The sequence below is a fragment of the Leptopilina heterotoma genome, unplaced genomic scaffold, assembly GCF_015476425.1.
Source record: "Leptopilina heterotoma isolate Lh14 unplaced genomic scaffold, ASM1547642v1 Lhet_361, whole genome shotgun sequence".
Lineage (NCBI taxonomy): Eukaryota > Metazoa > Arthropoda > Insecta > Hymenoptera > Figitidae > Leptopilina > Leptopilina heterotoma.
The window spans coordinates 160,257-179,720 of NW_025111042.1; the positions used below are offsets into that span (position 1 = coordinate 160,257).

At 20.7% G+C, this 19,464-nt stretch overlaps 2 protein-coding genes across 7 annotated transcripts in view; both read left to right on the forward strand.

Annotated features, from left to right (window-relative positions):
* The window catches only part of LOC122505614 (xaa-Pro dipeptidase), a 63,496-nt gene extending 47,740 nt beyond the window's left edge, over positions 1-15,756 (forward strand). For all 6 annotated transcript variants that reach the window (XM_043617344.1, XM_043617348.1, XM_043617347.1 and 3 more), the window contains 6 exons: positions 2,236-2,297; positions 3,061-3,105; positions 10,380-10,649; positions 11,444-11,888; positions 15,334-15,485; positions 15,673-15,756. In XM_043617344.1, coding sequence (XP_043473279.1) covers positions 2,236-2,297; positions 3,061-3,105; positions 10,380-10,649; positions 11,444-11,888; positions 15,334-15,485; positions 15,673-15,748 — 1,050 coding nt within the window. In that variant the 3' untranslated portion in view covers positions 15,749-15,756. The remainder of the gene's footprint in view (positions 1-2,235; positions 2,298-3,060; positions 3,106-10,379; positions 10,650-11,443; positions 11,889-15,333; positions 15,486-15,672) is intronic.
* Positions 15,757-17,404: 1,648 nt separating this feature from the next.
* The window catches only part of LOC122505618 (odorant receptor Or2-like), a 77,404-nt gene continuing 75,344 nt past the window's right edge, over positions 17,405-19,464 (forward strand). The window contains exon 1 of the mRNA XM_043617359.1: positions 17,405-17,555. The gene's annotated coding sequence lies outside the window, so the exon portion shown is untranslated. The remainder of the gene's footprint in view (positions 17,556-19,464) is intronic.

Here is a 19,464-nt window from a genome sequence, read left to right on the forward strand (position 1 = left end):
TCCTTTATTTACATTTTTTTTCCTTTTTATTTTTTTTATTGTTTTTATTTTTTTATATAGTTTTTTTTCTTGTTTTGCTTTTTCTTATTATTTTATTTTATCTACACGGGTAATTAACTTTTTTTTTCTCTATTTCAACTACCTGCCCGCCGCTCCCTTCTTCTAGCTATTAATTTGGAATAATTTCTCAATTTCTAAGTTGCCACGATTTTTATTATGGAGTGAGAAAACTATTCAGTGGGAGTCGTGAGTCATATAATTCTGCAAATTAAATCGTCGTTGCCTAATTTAGAACAATGAGAGAATTGACAATTGCTTTACATTCACATTGTGTGTATGTATATATATTTCGTCCTAATTTTTATCATTTCATTTTTATTTATTTCTCATTTTTTATTGCTCAGTTTTTTTATTTGTCGAATTTATTAATTAATTTATTTATTATATATTTTTTTTTTATTTTTTTTGTTTATAAAGAAGTTGTTTATTTATTTCTTATTTTTTATTGTTCAGTTTTTTATTAGTCGAATTTATTTATTATTTCGTTTGTTTATAAAGAAGTTATTTATTTATTATTTTTTATTGTTCAGTTTTTTATTAGTCGAATTTATTTATTAAATATTCATTATTTATTATTTCGTTTGTTTCTAAAGAAATATTACATTTTTTTTTAACTGTTTACTATTTATTTTACAGTTTCTTTTATTTATATTCATTTATTACTCAATTCTTTTGTTTATTATTTATTTTTTATTCAACTGTCTTTTGTTTATTTATTTATTCTATGTTTTTGCTGATTAATTATTTATTTAGATCTTTTTTGGTATTATTTATTTATAATACAATAATTTTTTTATTCTATAGTAATTTTTTTTATTTCTTTACTTTTATTTATTTTCATTTCTTTACTTTTATTTATTTTAATTTACTATTTTATTATATTTATTTTTTTTTTACTAAAAATTATTTTATCACACAATTTTTTTTAATTTTCTAATTTCATCTTTTAGAGAAAAAAATTGTTTTTTACACAACATGCGGCAAAATAAGAGATTAATTTTGATGAGAAATATCGTTTCTCTCTCTGTTAAACTTCTAAGCGTTTGGAATTAACGAAATAAATCGTGAATGACGCAATCGAGATTCTGGATAGTTTCGTGCGGCATTTCTGGAAAGTGTGTGAATTTTTTTTTCTTTTTCCTTGACTCATCGCGTCTCCTTTGCGGTTTTACATAAAGTCAAATCATTATGATAGTGCAATTTTTTTTCGTGAATCAGTTATAATAGAATTTACCGGTAATTTTTCTGTTTTTTCATCATTTATTTATTGTTGACATGTTTTGTTGTCATCGTAGGATAAATAATAATATTGACACTTAAATTTTTTTTTTATTTTTGGATTTCTTTTAATTTTTTATTAAAAAAATATTATAATTATATTTTTAGAATACAATAATTTAAATATTATTTTACATTACGAAATAAAAATTACATTCATAGTAACAAATAAATAAATATTAAGTTAATAAGAATAATAATATGAATAGTATAATAATATAATAATTATAATTATAAATAACGAAAATGATTATTTTAAGAAATAATTGTAAATAATAAAAATATATATGTTAATAACAAATAATTAGAAGTATTTAAAATGATAATAATTATTATAAATAATTATGTATATCTAAATGATAAATAAACATATTTTTTTATCTGTTTCCATGCGTTAATAATAAAAAATAATTATTAATAATATGCTGTCAATTCTATAAATAAATAAAAAAATGATAATAAGAAATAGTAAAAAATAAATAGATATAGAAAAAATAATGTTGTTAGAAAAAAATACATAAATAAATAAATTTGCGAATTTTTTTTTTTTTTTTTTTTTTTTTTTGTAAAAGAAGAAAAAGGAAAAATTGAAGTAAATAATGTCGCAAATTGATTACGCGTACTTCCGTTTCTTTTGTAAAACAGTCAAGGGCTTTCTATTTACCTGAAATAAACTAAAATTGCGTAACATCACTTTTACTTTGTTCTCTTCGCGTCTCGCTCTGTTATTGTTGTTATTTTTGTTATTGTTGTTGTTGATGATGTTGTTGTTTGTATTTTATGGGACAAAACTTTGGCCTCCTTGCGCGAATTCAGCAGAGTCTGAAAAAATAAATATTGTCGTCACTTTCATTGCAGTCAAGAAAAAGAAATATAATAATAATTTTTGTGTTTCAGAGTGGAACAAACTCGGACAGTGGACTTCCAGCCCGTGAAGCTGTTTTCGATGGAATTGAACAGTGAGTTTTTTTTTACCTCTCTTCTTTTTTCTTTTAAATAACATTTATTATGCAATCCTGCTAATAAGTTTCTTTTCATTCTAAATTTTTTTTTTTGCAATTCAATTATTTTTGTAATTTTCAATTAGAATTCTTCAAAAATTACGATTATATTTCAGAATAGTTTTCAGAAGTATGTAAACAAAAATAAAATGCATCAAAATATAAAATTTATTTCAATGAATGTTGACAAAATTTTCAATTGTTTCAATTATTTTTAAATTATTTTCGGAAATACAAATATTTAAAAAAAAATTTTAATTACATTTTTTTTTAAATTTCTGAATTAAATTACATTCAAAACTTGAATACTTTTTGTTAAACAAAAATTTGAAAACTTATTCTTATTTATTTTTCTGAAATTCTTCTTTAAGTCGATTATTTTTAAAAAAATTTTTAAAAAAATTCTTTGAGAATTTTAAAATTTATTTGTTGACAATTCAATTTACGAAATTTCGATTATTCGGAAATTCTTCAATTAAATATATATTTGAGAAAAACTTATTCAAAAAATTAATTTTACAGAATTTTTAGTAAAAAGTAGAAAAAAGAATATTCGATAAGATAATTCAATCTCTTGTTTGATATTATTATTTGTTTATTATACAACTTTTATTGTAATTAGACAAAGTCTATAAATAGAGAGAAAACAAGAATTTATAGTTATATAGGTGAATAGAAAAATTATTTTCATTTCAAAACTCCATTTATTTTTCTTTTTTAGGTTCTCTGTCAACAATACGGCTTTGTATCCGGAAATATGTGAGTGGTAAGTCAATATTAAGTTGAAAAAAACTCTTTATTTTTACTTTTTATGGTGATGAGAAACTTTTCTTTTTATATACACGATGATGACGTTTTTCTTTTTTACAGAAATTTTCAAATATATATTATATTTTTTAAATTATGTTAATATTAATTTCTCGAATTAACGAAACAAAAAATGGCGCAGAATTTACAATTTTTTTTTGTTATTAATTTTTTTTATACTGCTGATGATTTTTTTTTATGATAAATTTTGATTTTGAATTATTAAACATTTGAAATTAGTTATACATTAAATTATCAAATTCAAATTTATTGACTTGGATATTAAATTTTTATTTTAATATTTGACATAAATAAAATAAATGTAAGTCATAAATCGTAAATTGAGTTTGAATTTTTAGAATTTTATGTATGAGAATAAATTCTTCATTTTTTTTATTTAATGAATTATTAAATTTTAGATTTTATCTTTGACTTTGAATTCTTAATTTTTATTTTATTTTTGAGTTTAAATTCTTCATTTTTAATTTTTAAGTTTAACTCAAGCATTTAATTTAAGAAGCTTATTTTTTTATTAAAGTATTTAAAACTTTGAAATTTTAAATTGATTATCAATTTAAACATGAATGAAAATGACTTTATCGTCCGGAATCGTACAATCGCCATCTGCCAACAGTTTTGAAAAGTTTCTCGTTGATTTTACCGATCAATGGAAAGAAGCGGAAATATTTTAAAAATAGGAATTTATTTTATCAGAGAAAAATAAGTAGGAAAATATTGGATGTTCATTTTTTTAAAAAATTTATTATTATTTTAAAGTTTATTTACTTTTTATTTATTCTTATATTAATTTTACTTTTTACTTTTATTTATGTTTAATAATTAATAATAACAAAGAAAAAAAATAATAGTAATAATAATTTCAATAATAATAAATAATTTTAAATTATTAATTAATTGGTTTAATATAATTATTGTAAATTAAAAAATTAAAAAATTCTTTTTGAATAGAAAAATAAAAAAAGGAATAAAAGTTTTTTTATGATAAATTTGTAAAGAGGTTAAATAATTAGTGACAGTTTGTTTTTTTTCTCTCGTTCTTTTTGATACATGTGTAATTTAATTTATTTAATTTATTTAATTAAATTTACGAAAATCAATTAAAAAATTTTGGATATAATTTTTTTTATTAGAGAAATCTTTTTTTCTTTTTTTTTACTGTTTTTATTGCTATTTCCTTTTTCTGTTTTTTTTTTTTTTGCTGTTTTCATTTCTTCTTTTTTCTTTGACTCTTTTTTTTTGAGAAAGCAATGTTATCCAGTATTTTAAGTCGAACATTTTCACGTTTAAATTTACAAGCGAGTCAACAAATTAATTTGAAATTTAATGAGAAATTATTTAAAACGGAGAAAAAGTGTTTCTGTTCGGAGCCATTATTATTGTATCGAAGTTACACGTTGATTGAGGAGGGAAATGATTTTCAGGAAGTGCCAATTATTGTGCGAAAAATCAATGAAATTGGCAATTTTTTGGATCAGAAAATAATTCAGGAAACGGGAGATAAAATCGAGGTAGAAAAATAAAAAGAAATTTTTTGTTTAAAAAAATTCAACAACAAATAAAGTGCACAAGAGAAAAAACATTTATTCTTTCTGAACAACATTTTATTTATTTTTTTTCCATTTATTTCTTTTTTCTATTTATTTATTCATTTTTTCTACTTATTTTTTTATTTATTTTTTTATTTATTTATTCTATTTGTTTATTTATTTGATTTATTTATTCTTTTTTCTATCTATCTTTTTATTTATTTTTCTTTGTTTTAAAATCATTTTTCAAAAATTTCTAGAAAAATTATTCTCGAAATATAATTTTTTTCTTCAAATAAAAATTGTTTGTATTATTTTTTTTCCAAACAAATTTTTAATTTGGAATTTGGAATTGTTTCCGATTCTTTTTAAATTCAATTTTCATTATTTAAAATAAAAAGAAGAGTAAAAGAAAAATTGATAAATTTTCTCATTTTAAAAGGATACGAAAAAATTGACTGAAAATAATGCCGAACAAACAATAATAATAGCAAAAGGTTTACCATTGTCATTGAATATGGAAAATATTGATAAGAATGAAAATCGAATTGATATTAGTACCGAGGAGGGAACGGCAATTTTATATACTTCAGATTTGGAATTTTTGAAAAATACCGAAATTGAACAAATTCTCAAAAATTTAGATCCAAATTCAAATAGTTGCAGTAATTATTCTTATATTGAAAATGCAATAACGAATGAAATTAATTCTAGAGTCGCTCTTCAGGTATTTATATAAATACAAAATATTTTTAATATTATTTAATCCAAATAATATAATTTTTTTTCAATTATATAAAACTAAAATATATATTTAATAAATAATAATTTGATTTATTTATTTCAAAATATACGAGCAAAAAAAGATTATTAATTTTTTTAATAAAGAGAAATTAATTAATGATGTTAATAATTATAGGAAATTAATAATAATTACTTTAAATTAATTTCGTTAATTATTTTTTAATAATAATAATAACAATTAAAAAGCAAATTACCAATGCAGACACTGTCGAGAATAATTGAAATGGAAAATTTCAAATTTCATCAGGATTTTGCATTTAATGAGAAATCAGTAGTGCAAGCGAAAAATCGTGAAACGGTATTAAAAAAATTAGTCGACATTATAACAAAAAGTCGTGACAGTGAATCAATTATTGTTGGAATGGGCATTTTAATTAACGATCGTGTGAGCCCATTGAGAAATATTTATCGCGATCGTCTTCGTAATGAGACGTTGATTCGTTTAATTGACGGTGATTTTAGTATTACGCAATTAATCGACATTGTTGGAATTTTAAATCTTTGTCGTGATCCATTTTATAAGGAAACAATTGATTTGCTCTGGATTGGCGTCAAAGTAATTGTTATAAATTCATTTTTTGTATTTATTACTCTATTTCATTTTTCTATTATTTATTTAGTTAATTGTGAAGTCAGTTGTTTATTAATTAAGTTTAGTTATTTATTTAATTAATTAATATAGTAATCTGTTTAATTATTAAATAAATAAAAAATAAATAAGTAGATAACTACATTGACTAAATATATATTTACTAAATAAATAAATAAAAAAACAAAAACAATATTTTATTTACTATAAAAATTTATATATTTTTTTAAATTTTGAATTTTTCTTTTGCTTTTAAATTTATTTAGAAAAAAATTTTTTTTCGTTTCTTGTTAAAAATGATTAATTTTTCTAATGTATTTAAATATTAACAGATTAGAGAGAATGAAATAAATAAAGAAAATATTGTCTCACTGTTTAAAATTCAACACTATTTTCATGAAAGTAGAAATCTTTTTTTAACAATTCTCACATCAAGATTGAAAATAATTTATCCAGAATTGCCAGCACAACAAATTGCCGATATTTTGAATATTTTTCATTTAAATAATTTCAAAAATAATGAAAAATCATTTAATATTGTGAAAAATCTCACGAGCCAATGGATTCAAAATTATTCGATGCAAACCGAGGAGAAAGAATTGAAAAATATTATCGAAAATTTAACAAATATAAATTACGTTGATGAGACGATAATTCACGGTTTGGAAAAATATCTCGAAATTAATGAATCAAAAATTGAAGATCCCGAATTTATTTCCGCTTTAATGAAATACTGTAAAAAATGTCGATTTTCAAGTTTGAAAATTTTGGAATTTGGTGCCGAATATCTTCGCTCGCAAGTGAGATTAAAAATTATAACTATTTAATTATTTTGTTAATTAATATTTTTAGTTTAAAAATAATCTTATAATAAAATATAAAATTTATAAAAATAAATAAAGATAAAATATAAAATTTTTAATTTATAATTTAATTATAATTAAATGTAAATATTTTTCAGGGAATGAATCTTCCGATAAAATTCATCGCACCAATTTTCACTGTTTTCGGCTATTTTCCAAATAAAATTGAAAAGAATGATTTTATTTTCGATGAAATGAGAAAAATATTACAAGGAAAATTCACAAAATTAGATCTAAACAGTTGTTGCGATATTATATTGTCCTACATCTATGCTGGAAAGAAATTTGATAATTTTTTAAATGAAAAAAAATTTCAAGGCAAATTAAAGCGAATTTTAAAAATTAAGAAAAAAAGTGAATCACACAATTTATTGATGAAAAAAATACAGACAATAAATTCGATAATTACAATTGAATCGAGAAAAAATTTTAATAAAGGCAAATTTTTTTTCCCCAGTAATTATGAAAAATTTACAACACCATCGTTTCATGATTTACGACTAAGACAAGTGGTGAAAAAAATTTCACCTCTATTAATAAATTTTATTGGCAATAATAATCGATGTGGTTATGAATTGATATTTGCCGATTTGCCATTAATTGATATTTTTCATGTTGATATTCTAATATTTCCGGAGAAAATAAATTTACCGATTATTGAAATTAGTGCGGTGAATAGAATAAAGAGTTGTAAGATAATTTTAATTCATTTACCGGAACATTATTGTTTTGATGGGAAAGAATTAATTGGAGAGCAATTGTTGAGAATTCGAGTATTGAGGAAAATGGGATTTCAAGTTGCGAGTTTGAATTATGAATTCTTGTCTCGTATGAATTCTGTTGAATTGAAAAATTATTTATCGAAGCAAATTAATAGTGCCAAGTGATTTCATTTTGTTTTCTCTTGTCTTTTATTGTATATAGATAATATTTTTATGATTTGTAAATAAATTTCTGAAATGAAAATTAACGAATTTGTCTTTTTTGAGTTATAACTTTCTTTCATGGGGAGGAAAGAAATAACGAAATACATTTTTTTCGGGATTTTTATCCCCCCTTTTTTCAAAATACTGACATGTTATAGACAATTTTAAGATCTGGGATCGAGTTCAGTGGACAAAAATACATCGGAAACCACTCCAATATAAAAAATAAGAAAATAAATTTTTTTCGGGGTTCTTACCCCCACTTTTTTCAAAATCCTGACGTGCTAGACAATTTTGGGACCTGAGATCGTGTTCAGCGGTCAAAAATGCATTGAAAACCACTTCGATGTCAAAAATTAACGAAACAAATTTTTTTCGGTATTTTTACCCCCACTTTTTTTAAAATCCTGACGTGCTAGACAATTTTGGGACCTGAGATCGTGTTCAGCGGTCAAAAATGCATTGAAAACCACTTCGATGTCAAAAATTAACGAAACAAATTTTTTTCGGTATTTTTACCCCCACTTTTTTCAAAATCCTGACTTTTGACTAATTTTATGCAAATTCTAATTTAAATAATTCAATTCCTGAGAAATTTTTATTATTCATGAAAAGAATTGAATTTTTATTAACGATTTTATTGGAATTTTTTAAAATAATTTAATTTCCAGGAAAAAAATTTATTACTTTTAAAAATAATTGAATTCTTGTGATAAATATTGTTATATATAAAAAATAATTGAATTTTGCAAAGAATGTTATTAAAATGCCTCAAAATAAATGAATTTTCGAGAATAATTTTGTTATTTATCGACATAATTGAATTCTTTCAAAGAATGCTTCAAAATAATTGAATTTTCGAGAATAATTTTGTTATTTATCAACATAATTGAATTCTGGAGAAGAATTTTATTAAAATCTGAAAGAATAATTAAATTATTTCAAAAAAATTTAATTAAAATTGTATTGAAAATAATTTATTTCTTTCCAACAATTTTATCAAAATATTTGAAAATAATTGAATTCCAGTGAAAAAATTATAATATTTTTGTAAATAATTGAATTCTTCGAAAGAATTTAAAAAAAAACAGTTTTTTAAATAATTGATTTTTTCGAGGAATTGAAATTAAATTTTTAAGAATAATTACATTTTTTGAGCAATTCCAGTAAAATTGAATAAAAAATAATTGAAATCCTGCGATGAATAATATTATTTATAAAAATAATTGAAAAGTTGCAGAGAATTTCATGAAAATTTTCAAAAATAATTGAATTCCTGAGAAGAATTTTATTAAAATATTTAAAAAGAATTGAATTTCTGTGGAAAATTTTGTTATTTTTGAAAATAATTGAATTCTTGTTATGAATATTGTTAATTATGAGAATAATTAAATTCTTGTGATGAATATTGTTAATTATGAAAATAATTGAATTTTGAAAAGAATTGAATTTTCGAGAATTATTTTTTTTATTTATCGACAGAATTGAATTCTTTCGAGGAATTATTTATGTAAATAATTGAATTCTTGGAAAGAATTTTATTAAAATCTAAAAGAATAATTGAATTATTCGTTCGAATAATTTTTTAAAAATATTTCAAAATAATTGAATTTTAGTGAAAAAATTCTACCATTTTTGTAAATAATTGGTTTTTTTTGAGGAATTGAAATAAAATTTTTAAGAATAATTACATTTTTTGAGCAATTCCTATTAAATTGTATTAAAAATAATTGAAATCCTGGAATGAATTTTATTATTTATGAAAATAATTGAATAGTTGCAAAGAATTTTATTAAAATTTTCAAAAATAATTGAATTCCTGAGAAGAATTCTATTATTTATGAAAATAATTGAATTATTGCGAAAAATTTTATTAAAATGTTCAAAAAGAATTGAATAACAATAAGAATAACAATTTGATAAATATTATTTTAAATAATTAATTTTTTTGAAATATAATAAATATTATGAAAAATTTATTTTAAATAATTGAATTCTTTGTGGAAAACTTTATTTGTGAAAATAATTGAATTTTTTGATTAATTTAATTAAAATAGTATTAAAAATAATTGAAATTCTTCAATGAGTTTTATTACTTATGAAAATAATTGAATTTTTGCTTAGAATTCTATCAAAAATTTTTTTAAAAAATTTAATTTCCATGAAAAATATTATTATTAGTGAAAGTAATTGAATTATTGGGCAGAATTATATAAAAATTTCGTTAAATAATTGATTTTTTCGAAAATTTTTTGAAAATGCTATTCTAAATTAATTGAATGCCTGTGGAAATTTGATTATTTATGAAAATAATTGAAATTTGGATGAATTATTTTATTAATTTTTTTTAAATAATTGAATTCTTTTGCGAAATTTTATGAAAATACTATGAAAATTAACAAAATAAATTTCCACATTTGATCAAATGTGAAGAAAATAAAAAAAATTTTTCTTTAAAAAAAAAAATAAAACTAATGAATGAAATTTAAAAAAAATTGTTTCAGTCGAGTAATTAAATCGTCACAGGAAATTGAAGTTTTGAGATATGTGACAAAAATAAGTTCCGATGCGCACAAAAAAGTGATGAAAGTTGTTCGACCCGATTTAATGGAATATCAGGCGGAAGCTGCTTTTATAAATCATGCATATTCGGTTGGTGGATGCAGACACATGGGTTATGTTTGCATTTGTGGATCTGGTCACAATAGTTCTGTGCTGCATTATGGGCACGCTGGTGCTCCGAATAATAAGATTATTCACAATGAAGAAATGTGGTGAGTATTTTTTTTAAATTTATTTTTAACAATATGAATATTTTTGTAGTTTTCATTTATTTTTAACAATATTTTTCTAGTTTTTATTTGTTTTTAACAATATTTTATAGTTTTCATTTGTTTTTGGAGATTTTTACCTTTATCTTTGTTATCATATGTGATTTAACTTGAAACACCATTTACTTTACCGACAGAACATAGATTGGAAACTTAATTTTTTTTTCTTTATGGCAATTAATTTGAAGCGCGCGAAATTAAAATTTTGTTTTACAAAAATACTTTTTTACAAAAGCTGCGAATATATTTTCAAAATAAGATTAATCTAGATGTAAATAAATAATAGAAAAAAAATTGTATTTGTATAAAAGAGGAAACAAATTTTTTTTTAATTTTTAATATTAAAGAATAAAGAGTATTAAAAATAAATAGGTTTGAGAAATAAATAGAAAAATAAATAGGAGAAATAATAAATATATTTAAAAAAAAAATGAGAATGTAAAAAACAAAGTATAAATAAAAAAAGTAGGTTAAAAAAGCAAGGTTTCCAATCTATGTTCTGTCGGTAAAGTAGATAAAAAATATATTTGAAGAACAAAGAGTATTAAAAATAATTATGTTTGAAAAATAAATAGAAATAAAAAAAATAGAAGTAAAAATAAATATATTCCAAAAAAAAACAAAATATGAATAAAAATATTCAAATTTTTTTGGTTCGAATAAAAAAATAAATAAATATAAATTAGAAAAATTTTGAAAAAGAAAAAAATTTATTTAAAAAATTTCTCTTTTTTCAGTCTTTTTGATATGGGAGCAATTTACTGTGGCTATACGGCTGATATAACCTGTAGTTTCCCGTCGAATGGAATTTTCAGTCAAGATCAAAAATTGATATACGAGGCAGTGTTGCGTGCACGTGACGCAGTATTGAGTGCAGCGAAACCAGGCGTTTTTTGGACTGACATGCACTTGCTAGCCAATCGTGAAATGTTGATGGCGTTGAAAAATGGTGGACTCTTGATTGGCGACGTTGATGAAATGATTGCCGTGGGATTAAATGAAATTTTCCAACCCCATGGTCTTGGGCATTTATTGGGACTTGATGTTCACGATGTTGGTGGATATTTACCGGGACACCCTCAACGTTCAACAAAGCCGGGTTTGAGAAAATTGAGAACTGCTCGTCAATTAATGGCGGGAATGGTCATTACTGTTGAACCTGGCTGCTACTTTATTGATACTGTGAGTATTTTTTTTCTTTTTCATTCTTTTTTCTCTTTTTTTATTATTCCTCGTTTTTTCTTTTGTTCCATTTTTCCTTTATTTTTCTTTTTTCTTCATCATCCCAGGGTTGCCACAGAAAATTAATTAATTATTATTTAATTAGGTAATTACAATTATAATTTTAATTAATTAAAATTCAAAATTAAAATTCCGTGGCAATCCTGGAATGATGAAGAAAAAAGAAAAGAAAGGAAACATTTTAATATTTAAAATTAAATTAAAAATTAAATATTAAAAATTTTGTTTTTCCCTGATTTCCATAAACAATTTTGTTTTTTTTTCACTGACCCTAAAGAATATTCTGATTCACTCTAAAAATGATTAGATAGGCAAAAAAATTTTCTATCGTATTTATTTACGAATTTCTCTAATGGTCAAATTATTCGAAAATATTAATAACTTATTTTTTAAATAAATAATTAATCATTATTATTTTTTTGTTGGAATTCAAATTTTTCAAAACATTCAAATTCGAACTTTTTTGAATTTTTTTGTCTTCGACTCGGAGTGATCGATATTTTTATGTTCTGTAACATAAAAAAATATAATAAAAAAAATTGATAAAATTATTATTTTATATTATAAAAATATTTTTACTGTAACTTCTTCAAATATGTTTTTATTATTTTAATTCAGTTATTAATTTTTAGAATTGTTAACTAGAATTCTTCTTCAAATCAATAATTTTTAATAATTATTGACAAAGTTCTTTGAGAATTTTCAAATACATTTGTTTACAATTCAATTTTACGAAATTGAAAATTGAAAAACACTTTTGAAAATAATTGAAATTTTGACAAGAATTTTATAAAAAATTTTGAAAATGTCATTCAATCTAGCCGAAGAAATGTGCCATTTATAAAGATAATTGAAATTTTAACCAGAATTTTCAAAACATAATTGAAAAATTAAATTCTCTTGATGAATATTGTTATATTTTAATGAAAATAATTGAATTTTGCAAACAATTTTATTTAATTTCCTGAAAATAATTGAATTTTTGGGAAGAAATTTGATATTTATCAAGGTAATTAAATTCTTTCGAAGAATTGCGTTAAAATTTTTAAAATCATATTAAATCTGTATTAAAAAATTAAACTAATTTCAACAGAATTGAAATTAAAATTAAAAAGAAAATTATATCTACAGAATAATTAATTAAAATTTTGAAAAATTCATATTTACAGAGATTTTAATTTTGAAACCTTTTCCAAATTCAATTATTTCTAAAAATTAATGTAATGCTTATAATATACAATTATTATCTAAAATTTTAACTGAAATTCATTTTTAAATCCATTTTTATTAGAAAATTTTACGAGAATTAAATTATTTAAATACAAAACAGACAATTTATTGAATAATTCAATAGGTATTTTTTAAAATTTTAATTCTTTTTACGAATTTTAGTAAAAATTTTAAAAAAAATTTTATTTTTCGAGAAATTTAATTAAAATTGTATTAAAAATTCCTGTCAAATTTTCATTATTCATGAAAATAATTAAATGTTTGCGAAAAATGTTATTAAAATTTTGTTAAACAATTGAATTTCCAAGAGGAATTGTATTATTTATTATAATAATTAAATTCTGTCAACGAATTTTAATAACATTTTTAAAAATTAATTAATTTTTCCAGGAATTCAATTATAATATTGTATTAAAAATAATTGAAATCATGCTATAAGTTTTAAAATTTATGAATATAATTGAATTTATGCCAAGAATTTTATTAAAATTTTCAAAAATAATTAGATTCCTTTGAAAAATTTGCACAAATTCAATTATTTTCAAAAATTTTAATACCTAAGATACTTGAAATAAATTGAAAATAAAAAAAATTCTTTACAAGTCTTCAATTATTTTCAAAAATCTTAATAAAATTCTTCGCAAGAATTCAATTATTTTCATAAATATCAAAATTTTGTCAGAAGTTGTAATATTTTTAAAAATTTCTACAAAACTTTTTCGTAGGAATTTAATGATTTTTTATATAATTTTTAAAAAATTTCTCTATAAGATTCAATTATTTTAAAAAATTCTAAGGAAATTTTAGATTTCTTACCAAAGAGTCAAGACTTTTAAATAAGTAAAGTATTTTCCAAGAGCCAAAAAATAATGAAGCTAAATGCCATAAAAGACAGGAAAAAATGTTGAATTTTAAGAAATTCGGATTTTTGAATTTTTGATAATTTTAGATAATGTTAGATTTTTTACCAAAGGGTGGAGATTTTTAAATAAGTAAAGTATTTTTAAAGAGCACAAAAATAATGAAGCTAAATGCCATAAAAAGAAAGAAAAATGTTGAATTTTAAGAAATTCGTTTTTTTGAATTTTTGATAATTTTCGATAATTTTAGATTTTTTACCAAAGAGTCGAGACTATTAAAAAAGTAAAGTATTTTCTAAGAGCACAAAAATAATGAAGCTAAATTCCATAAAAGAGAAGAAAAAATGTTGAATTTTAAGAAATTCGGTTTTTTGAATTTTTGATAATTTTCGATAATTTTAGATTTTTTACCAAAGAGTCGAGACTATTAAAAAAGTAAAGTATTTTCTAAGAGCACAAAAATAATGAAGCTAAATTCCATAAAAGAGAAGAAAAAATGTTGAATTTTAAGAAATTCGGTTTTTTGAATTTTTGATAATTTTTGATAATTTTAAATTTGTTACCAAAGGGTAAAGGGTCTTTTTTGACTATTAAATAAGTAAAGTATTTTTCAAGAGCCCAAAAATAATGAAGCTAAATCCCATAAAAGAGAGGAAAAAATGTTTGTTGGTTCTTTTTTCATTTAGTACTTCTCTTTTTTGGCTTTTCTTTATTGTTTTGTTGCTTCATTTTTCTTTTCCTTTTTGTTTCTTTAATTTTTTTCTTATTTCATTTTGTTTTCTTCTTTTATTATTTTCTTTTTCCTTTAGTATTTTTCTTTTTGCTTCTATTTTTCATTGTCGTTTATTTTTTTTTTTACATTTTTTATTATTTTTACTTTCTTTTGTTTATTTCGTTTCCCTTCTTTTTTTATATTTTTTTTGCAAGTTTCTTGGTCTCTATCTTTTTTTTGTGGTTCTCTTCTTTAATCTTTGTTTTTATCTTTCTTTTGTTAATTTTATTTTCCTTTTCTTTTACTTTTAATATTTTTCTTCTTTCTTAAAATTTAATTCTTTTTACAAATTTCTTCTTTTCTTTTTTCCCATCTTTACTTATTTCTTTGTCTTTGTCTCTTCTTTTTATTTCTTTTCTTTTTAGTTTTCTTCTTTCTTTTCTATCACTTTTTTTTCCTTCTTCTTAAGTTTTCTTCTTTCTTTTCTGTCACTTTTTGTTTCTGTTTTGTTCTCTTTTCTGTTGTGTACTTTTTTTGCTTAAAAGATAATATAAAAAATAAAATAATGTAAATTCTTTTACAGCAATTGGACGCAGCTTTGGCTGATAGTGAACAGAGTAAATTTCTCGTCGCTGAGAAAATAAACCGATTCCGAGGATTTGGAGGTGTTCGAATTGAAGATGACGTTCTTATAACGGAAACTGGAGTCGAGAATTTGACTCACGTACCTCGCACGTAAGAATTTTATCAAATTTATTTCACAATTCCTACCCCTTTAGAATTTTTCTTTTCAATTTCAAATTTTATCAAAGAACATTGTTATTTTTAAAATTAAATTTTTTTTTCAATTATTGTAATTGTTTTATTTAAAAACTTGAAGGAAATGTGTATTTCTAATATTTACTCTTTTGAATTTGCGCAGAGTGGAGGAAATCGAGAAGTGGATGAGCGGCGACAGAAAAGCGATTATTTTACCTCAGAACGAGAGAATTGCGTAGATTAAAAAGAAAAAAGAAGAAGTGGTCCTGATGACGACAAATATTCTCCATTTTGGATGAAATATTTTCCTCCTTTCTTTTTTTTGTACGTATACGCAATATAAAAGACATATATTTTTTTTTATTACAATTATGAGATTCATTCACTGAAAAAAGAAATTTATTTGATTCAAATAAACGATTACTTGTTTTGTTTATTAGCAAATATTTGTTATTGTCAAATTAATATTATTATTTGTGTCAAATAATTTTTATTTGTTGCTGAATATCAAATAAATTATTTGTGTCAAATAATTTCTATTTGTTGCTGAATATCAAATAAATTATTTGTATCAAATAATTTTTACTTGAGTCAATTAAAAGAAAATTTGCTTTAAATACTGAAATTAATAATTCAAAATAGATTCTACAATTTATTTGATTGAAATAAAAAATTACTTGACTCAAGTAAATATTTATTTGACAATAGACAATTAATCGGTTATTCGAATCAATTTTCTTTTCAGTGTTTCTTAATAATTTTTATTCTTTAATATAAAATCGAAACAGACAACAATATATTGATAGATAGCTGCTAAAACAACGTGAAGTGAAATTTATTAAGAAAGAAATTTCATAGACATTCAAAATGAAAAATTACTTCAATTTTCGTATCTTTTTTGAGTTTTTTTTTTTTAATATAAAATTAAAAGAGAAAAGACTTTTTAATCGTAAAATGTTTTCTATCAAATTGATATACGGAGAAGAATTTTATTAAATACATAATAAATATGTAGCTGAAGGAAATTTTTTATTTTCATATTTAAATAATACAATAATACGCAAAGTTGAAGTACAAATTCTTTTCATATTTTCTTTTCTTAAAGAAGACGAATTATTGCAAAAAGTATAAATAGCAATTGCTAACGTCATTTTATGCTGGGGTTTTTTTGAAGAATAATTTCTATTGTTGTTTATTGTTATATAATAATAATAATGATTACTATTGAAAGAAGAATACATATATTTTGTTGAGTACAATTCTTGATATGAAAATATTTCTACAATAAAGTATCTTTAAGAAGGAAAATTGATTTTTACGTTTATATTTAAAGAACAAACAAAAATTTTTTATAGTATTAGAAGAAAGGTAAATTTAAATTTTAATTGTGTTTTCTACTTTTTTTTCTTAAAAGCAAAATGAAATAAACATTTATAGGTTTTCGTTTTTATTTATAATAATGAATAGAAAAAAACAGGAAGGAAAACTCTTTAAAGAATATATACTTTAAGTGTTTCTCTCAACTTTTCTCGGTAATACTTTAGTGTTAAATTTTATAAAACTTTTTCTATCCACAAAGATATTTATTTTCGTTTTTTGAAAAATTTCCCGGTATTTTCCCCTTCTTTTCTACTTTTTTTTTTATTGAAAGTAATTTTTTCCTTCCGTTTATGATTTTATTCAAAAATTTACGGAACACTGTAAATATTGATCTTGATTTTAAGATTTAGCTTAACTCTTTATCTGTAAATTTTGACCTAAAAATCTTTGTGTATTAACATTAATATTAAGATTATTTTCGAGTGTTGACCTAAATTTAATAATTTAATTTTAATTAGAAAATCTAAATTTTGAAAATAATATATTTTTTTATTTTTCACGAATAAGAAGAAGACTGTTTTGAAAATTCGATCAAGTATCAGTAGAAGAAAAGTGTGAGGAAGAGGAAAAAAATGATGATGGTGATGGTGAAGAAAGAGAAGAAATCTGTAGCTGAAATATTTAAGGACAACGTGGTGCACATTTTTCATCGCAAAATAAAACCAAGTAGGTGAAATAATTATAAAGAGTTAACTAACCAACTTATTAAATACAAATTATTAATTATTATATAACAGAATTTATTCTTCTCTGAAATTCAAAAATTTTCCGAAATTTTAATAAAATTCTTATCAATAATTATTAACAAAAATATTTCTCAATACAATGTTTTTTAATATCTACTAATTTAATAAAATTTCCCAAAAGAAATACAATTATTTGAAAAAAATTCTGTTAAAATTTTACGCAAACATTCAATTATTTTCATAAATAATAAAAATTTTCCCAGAATTTATTTAAAAAATAATTGACAAAAATTTTTAGGAAATAATAAATTATTAAATAAAATTTTTTTTAATTCTTCACAATAATTAAATTATTTTTATAAATATTATTTTATATAGGGATTCAATTATTTTTATAAATAATAAAATTCTTTTTATGAATTCAATAATTATTTTCATTAATAATAAAACTCATCGCAGAATTATTAAAATTTTTGAAAATAATTGAATTTCTGCGAATTTTTTTAAGGAATCTAATTATTTTTGAAAATTTTAATAAAACTCTTGGCATAGATTCAATTATATTTATAAATTTTAAACCTCATGACATGATTTCAATTATTTTTAATACAATTTTAATTTAATTCCTCGAAAAATGTATTAATTTTTAAAAATGTTATTAAAATTCGTTGAATGAATTCAATTATTTGCAAAAATAATACAATTCTTCTTGGACATTCATTTATTTAACAAAAGTTTAATAATATTTTTCGCAAACATTTAATTATTTTCAAAAAATAATAAAAATTTTACAGGAATTCATTTATTTACAAATTTGTTATAAATTTACTCTCAATAATTGAATTATTCACAAATTTTTATTAAATTTTTTCTCAATAATTAAATTTTTTACAAATTTTTTATAAATTTATTCTCAATAATTAAATTTTTTTACAAATTTTCTATGAATTTCTTTTCAATAATTCAATTATTTTCATAAATAATAAAACTCATTGCAGAATTTCAATAATTTTTAGTTCAATTTTAATCAAATTTCTCGAAAAAAATATAATTATTATTAAAAATTTTTTAGTATTTAAATAATTGAATTTTTATAGAATTTTCTAATTAAAATTTATTTAAAAATGAATTTCAGTTAAAATTTTAGATAATAATTGAATATTAAAAGCATTACATTAATTTTTAGAAATAATTGAAGTTTGAAAAGGTTTCAAATTAAAATCTTTATAAATCTGAATTTTTAAAAATTTTAATTTATAATTCTGTAGATATAATTTTTTTAAAATTTTAATTCCAATTCTGTTAAAATTAGTTTAATTTTTAATACAGATTTAATATTATTTTAAAAATTTTAACGCAATTCTTCGAAAGAATTCAATTATCTTATGATAAATATCAAATTTCTTCTCAAAAATTCAATTATTTTCAGGAATTTAAATAAAATTGTTTGCAAAATTTAATTATTTTCAAAAATTTTTATAAAATTCTTGTCAAAATTCCAATTACTTTCAAAAATGTTTTTCAAATTTTCAATTTTTTAAAATTGAATAAATTGTAAACAAATGGATTTGGAAATTCTCAAAGAACTTTGTCGAGAATTAGTAAAAATTATTTATTTGAAGAAGAATTTAGTTAAAAATTGTTGAATATCGAAAAAAAAATTGAATTTTTGTAAAGAATTTTATTATTTATGTAAATAATTAAAATCCTACGATTTTAACATTAACATTTTAAATTTCGATTTTATATAGCGTAAAAAGTAAAAACGTGGCTTTTTCACATGTTTCATTATTTATTTTGGACATTTTTATTTATTTTGGATTTTTTGACTTTGCGGACATTTTTATTTTGAATTTTTTGTACTTTGGACTTTTTTTTCTTGGATTTTT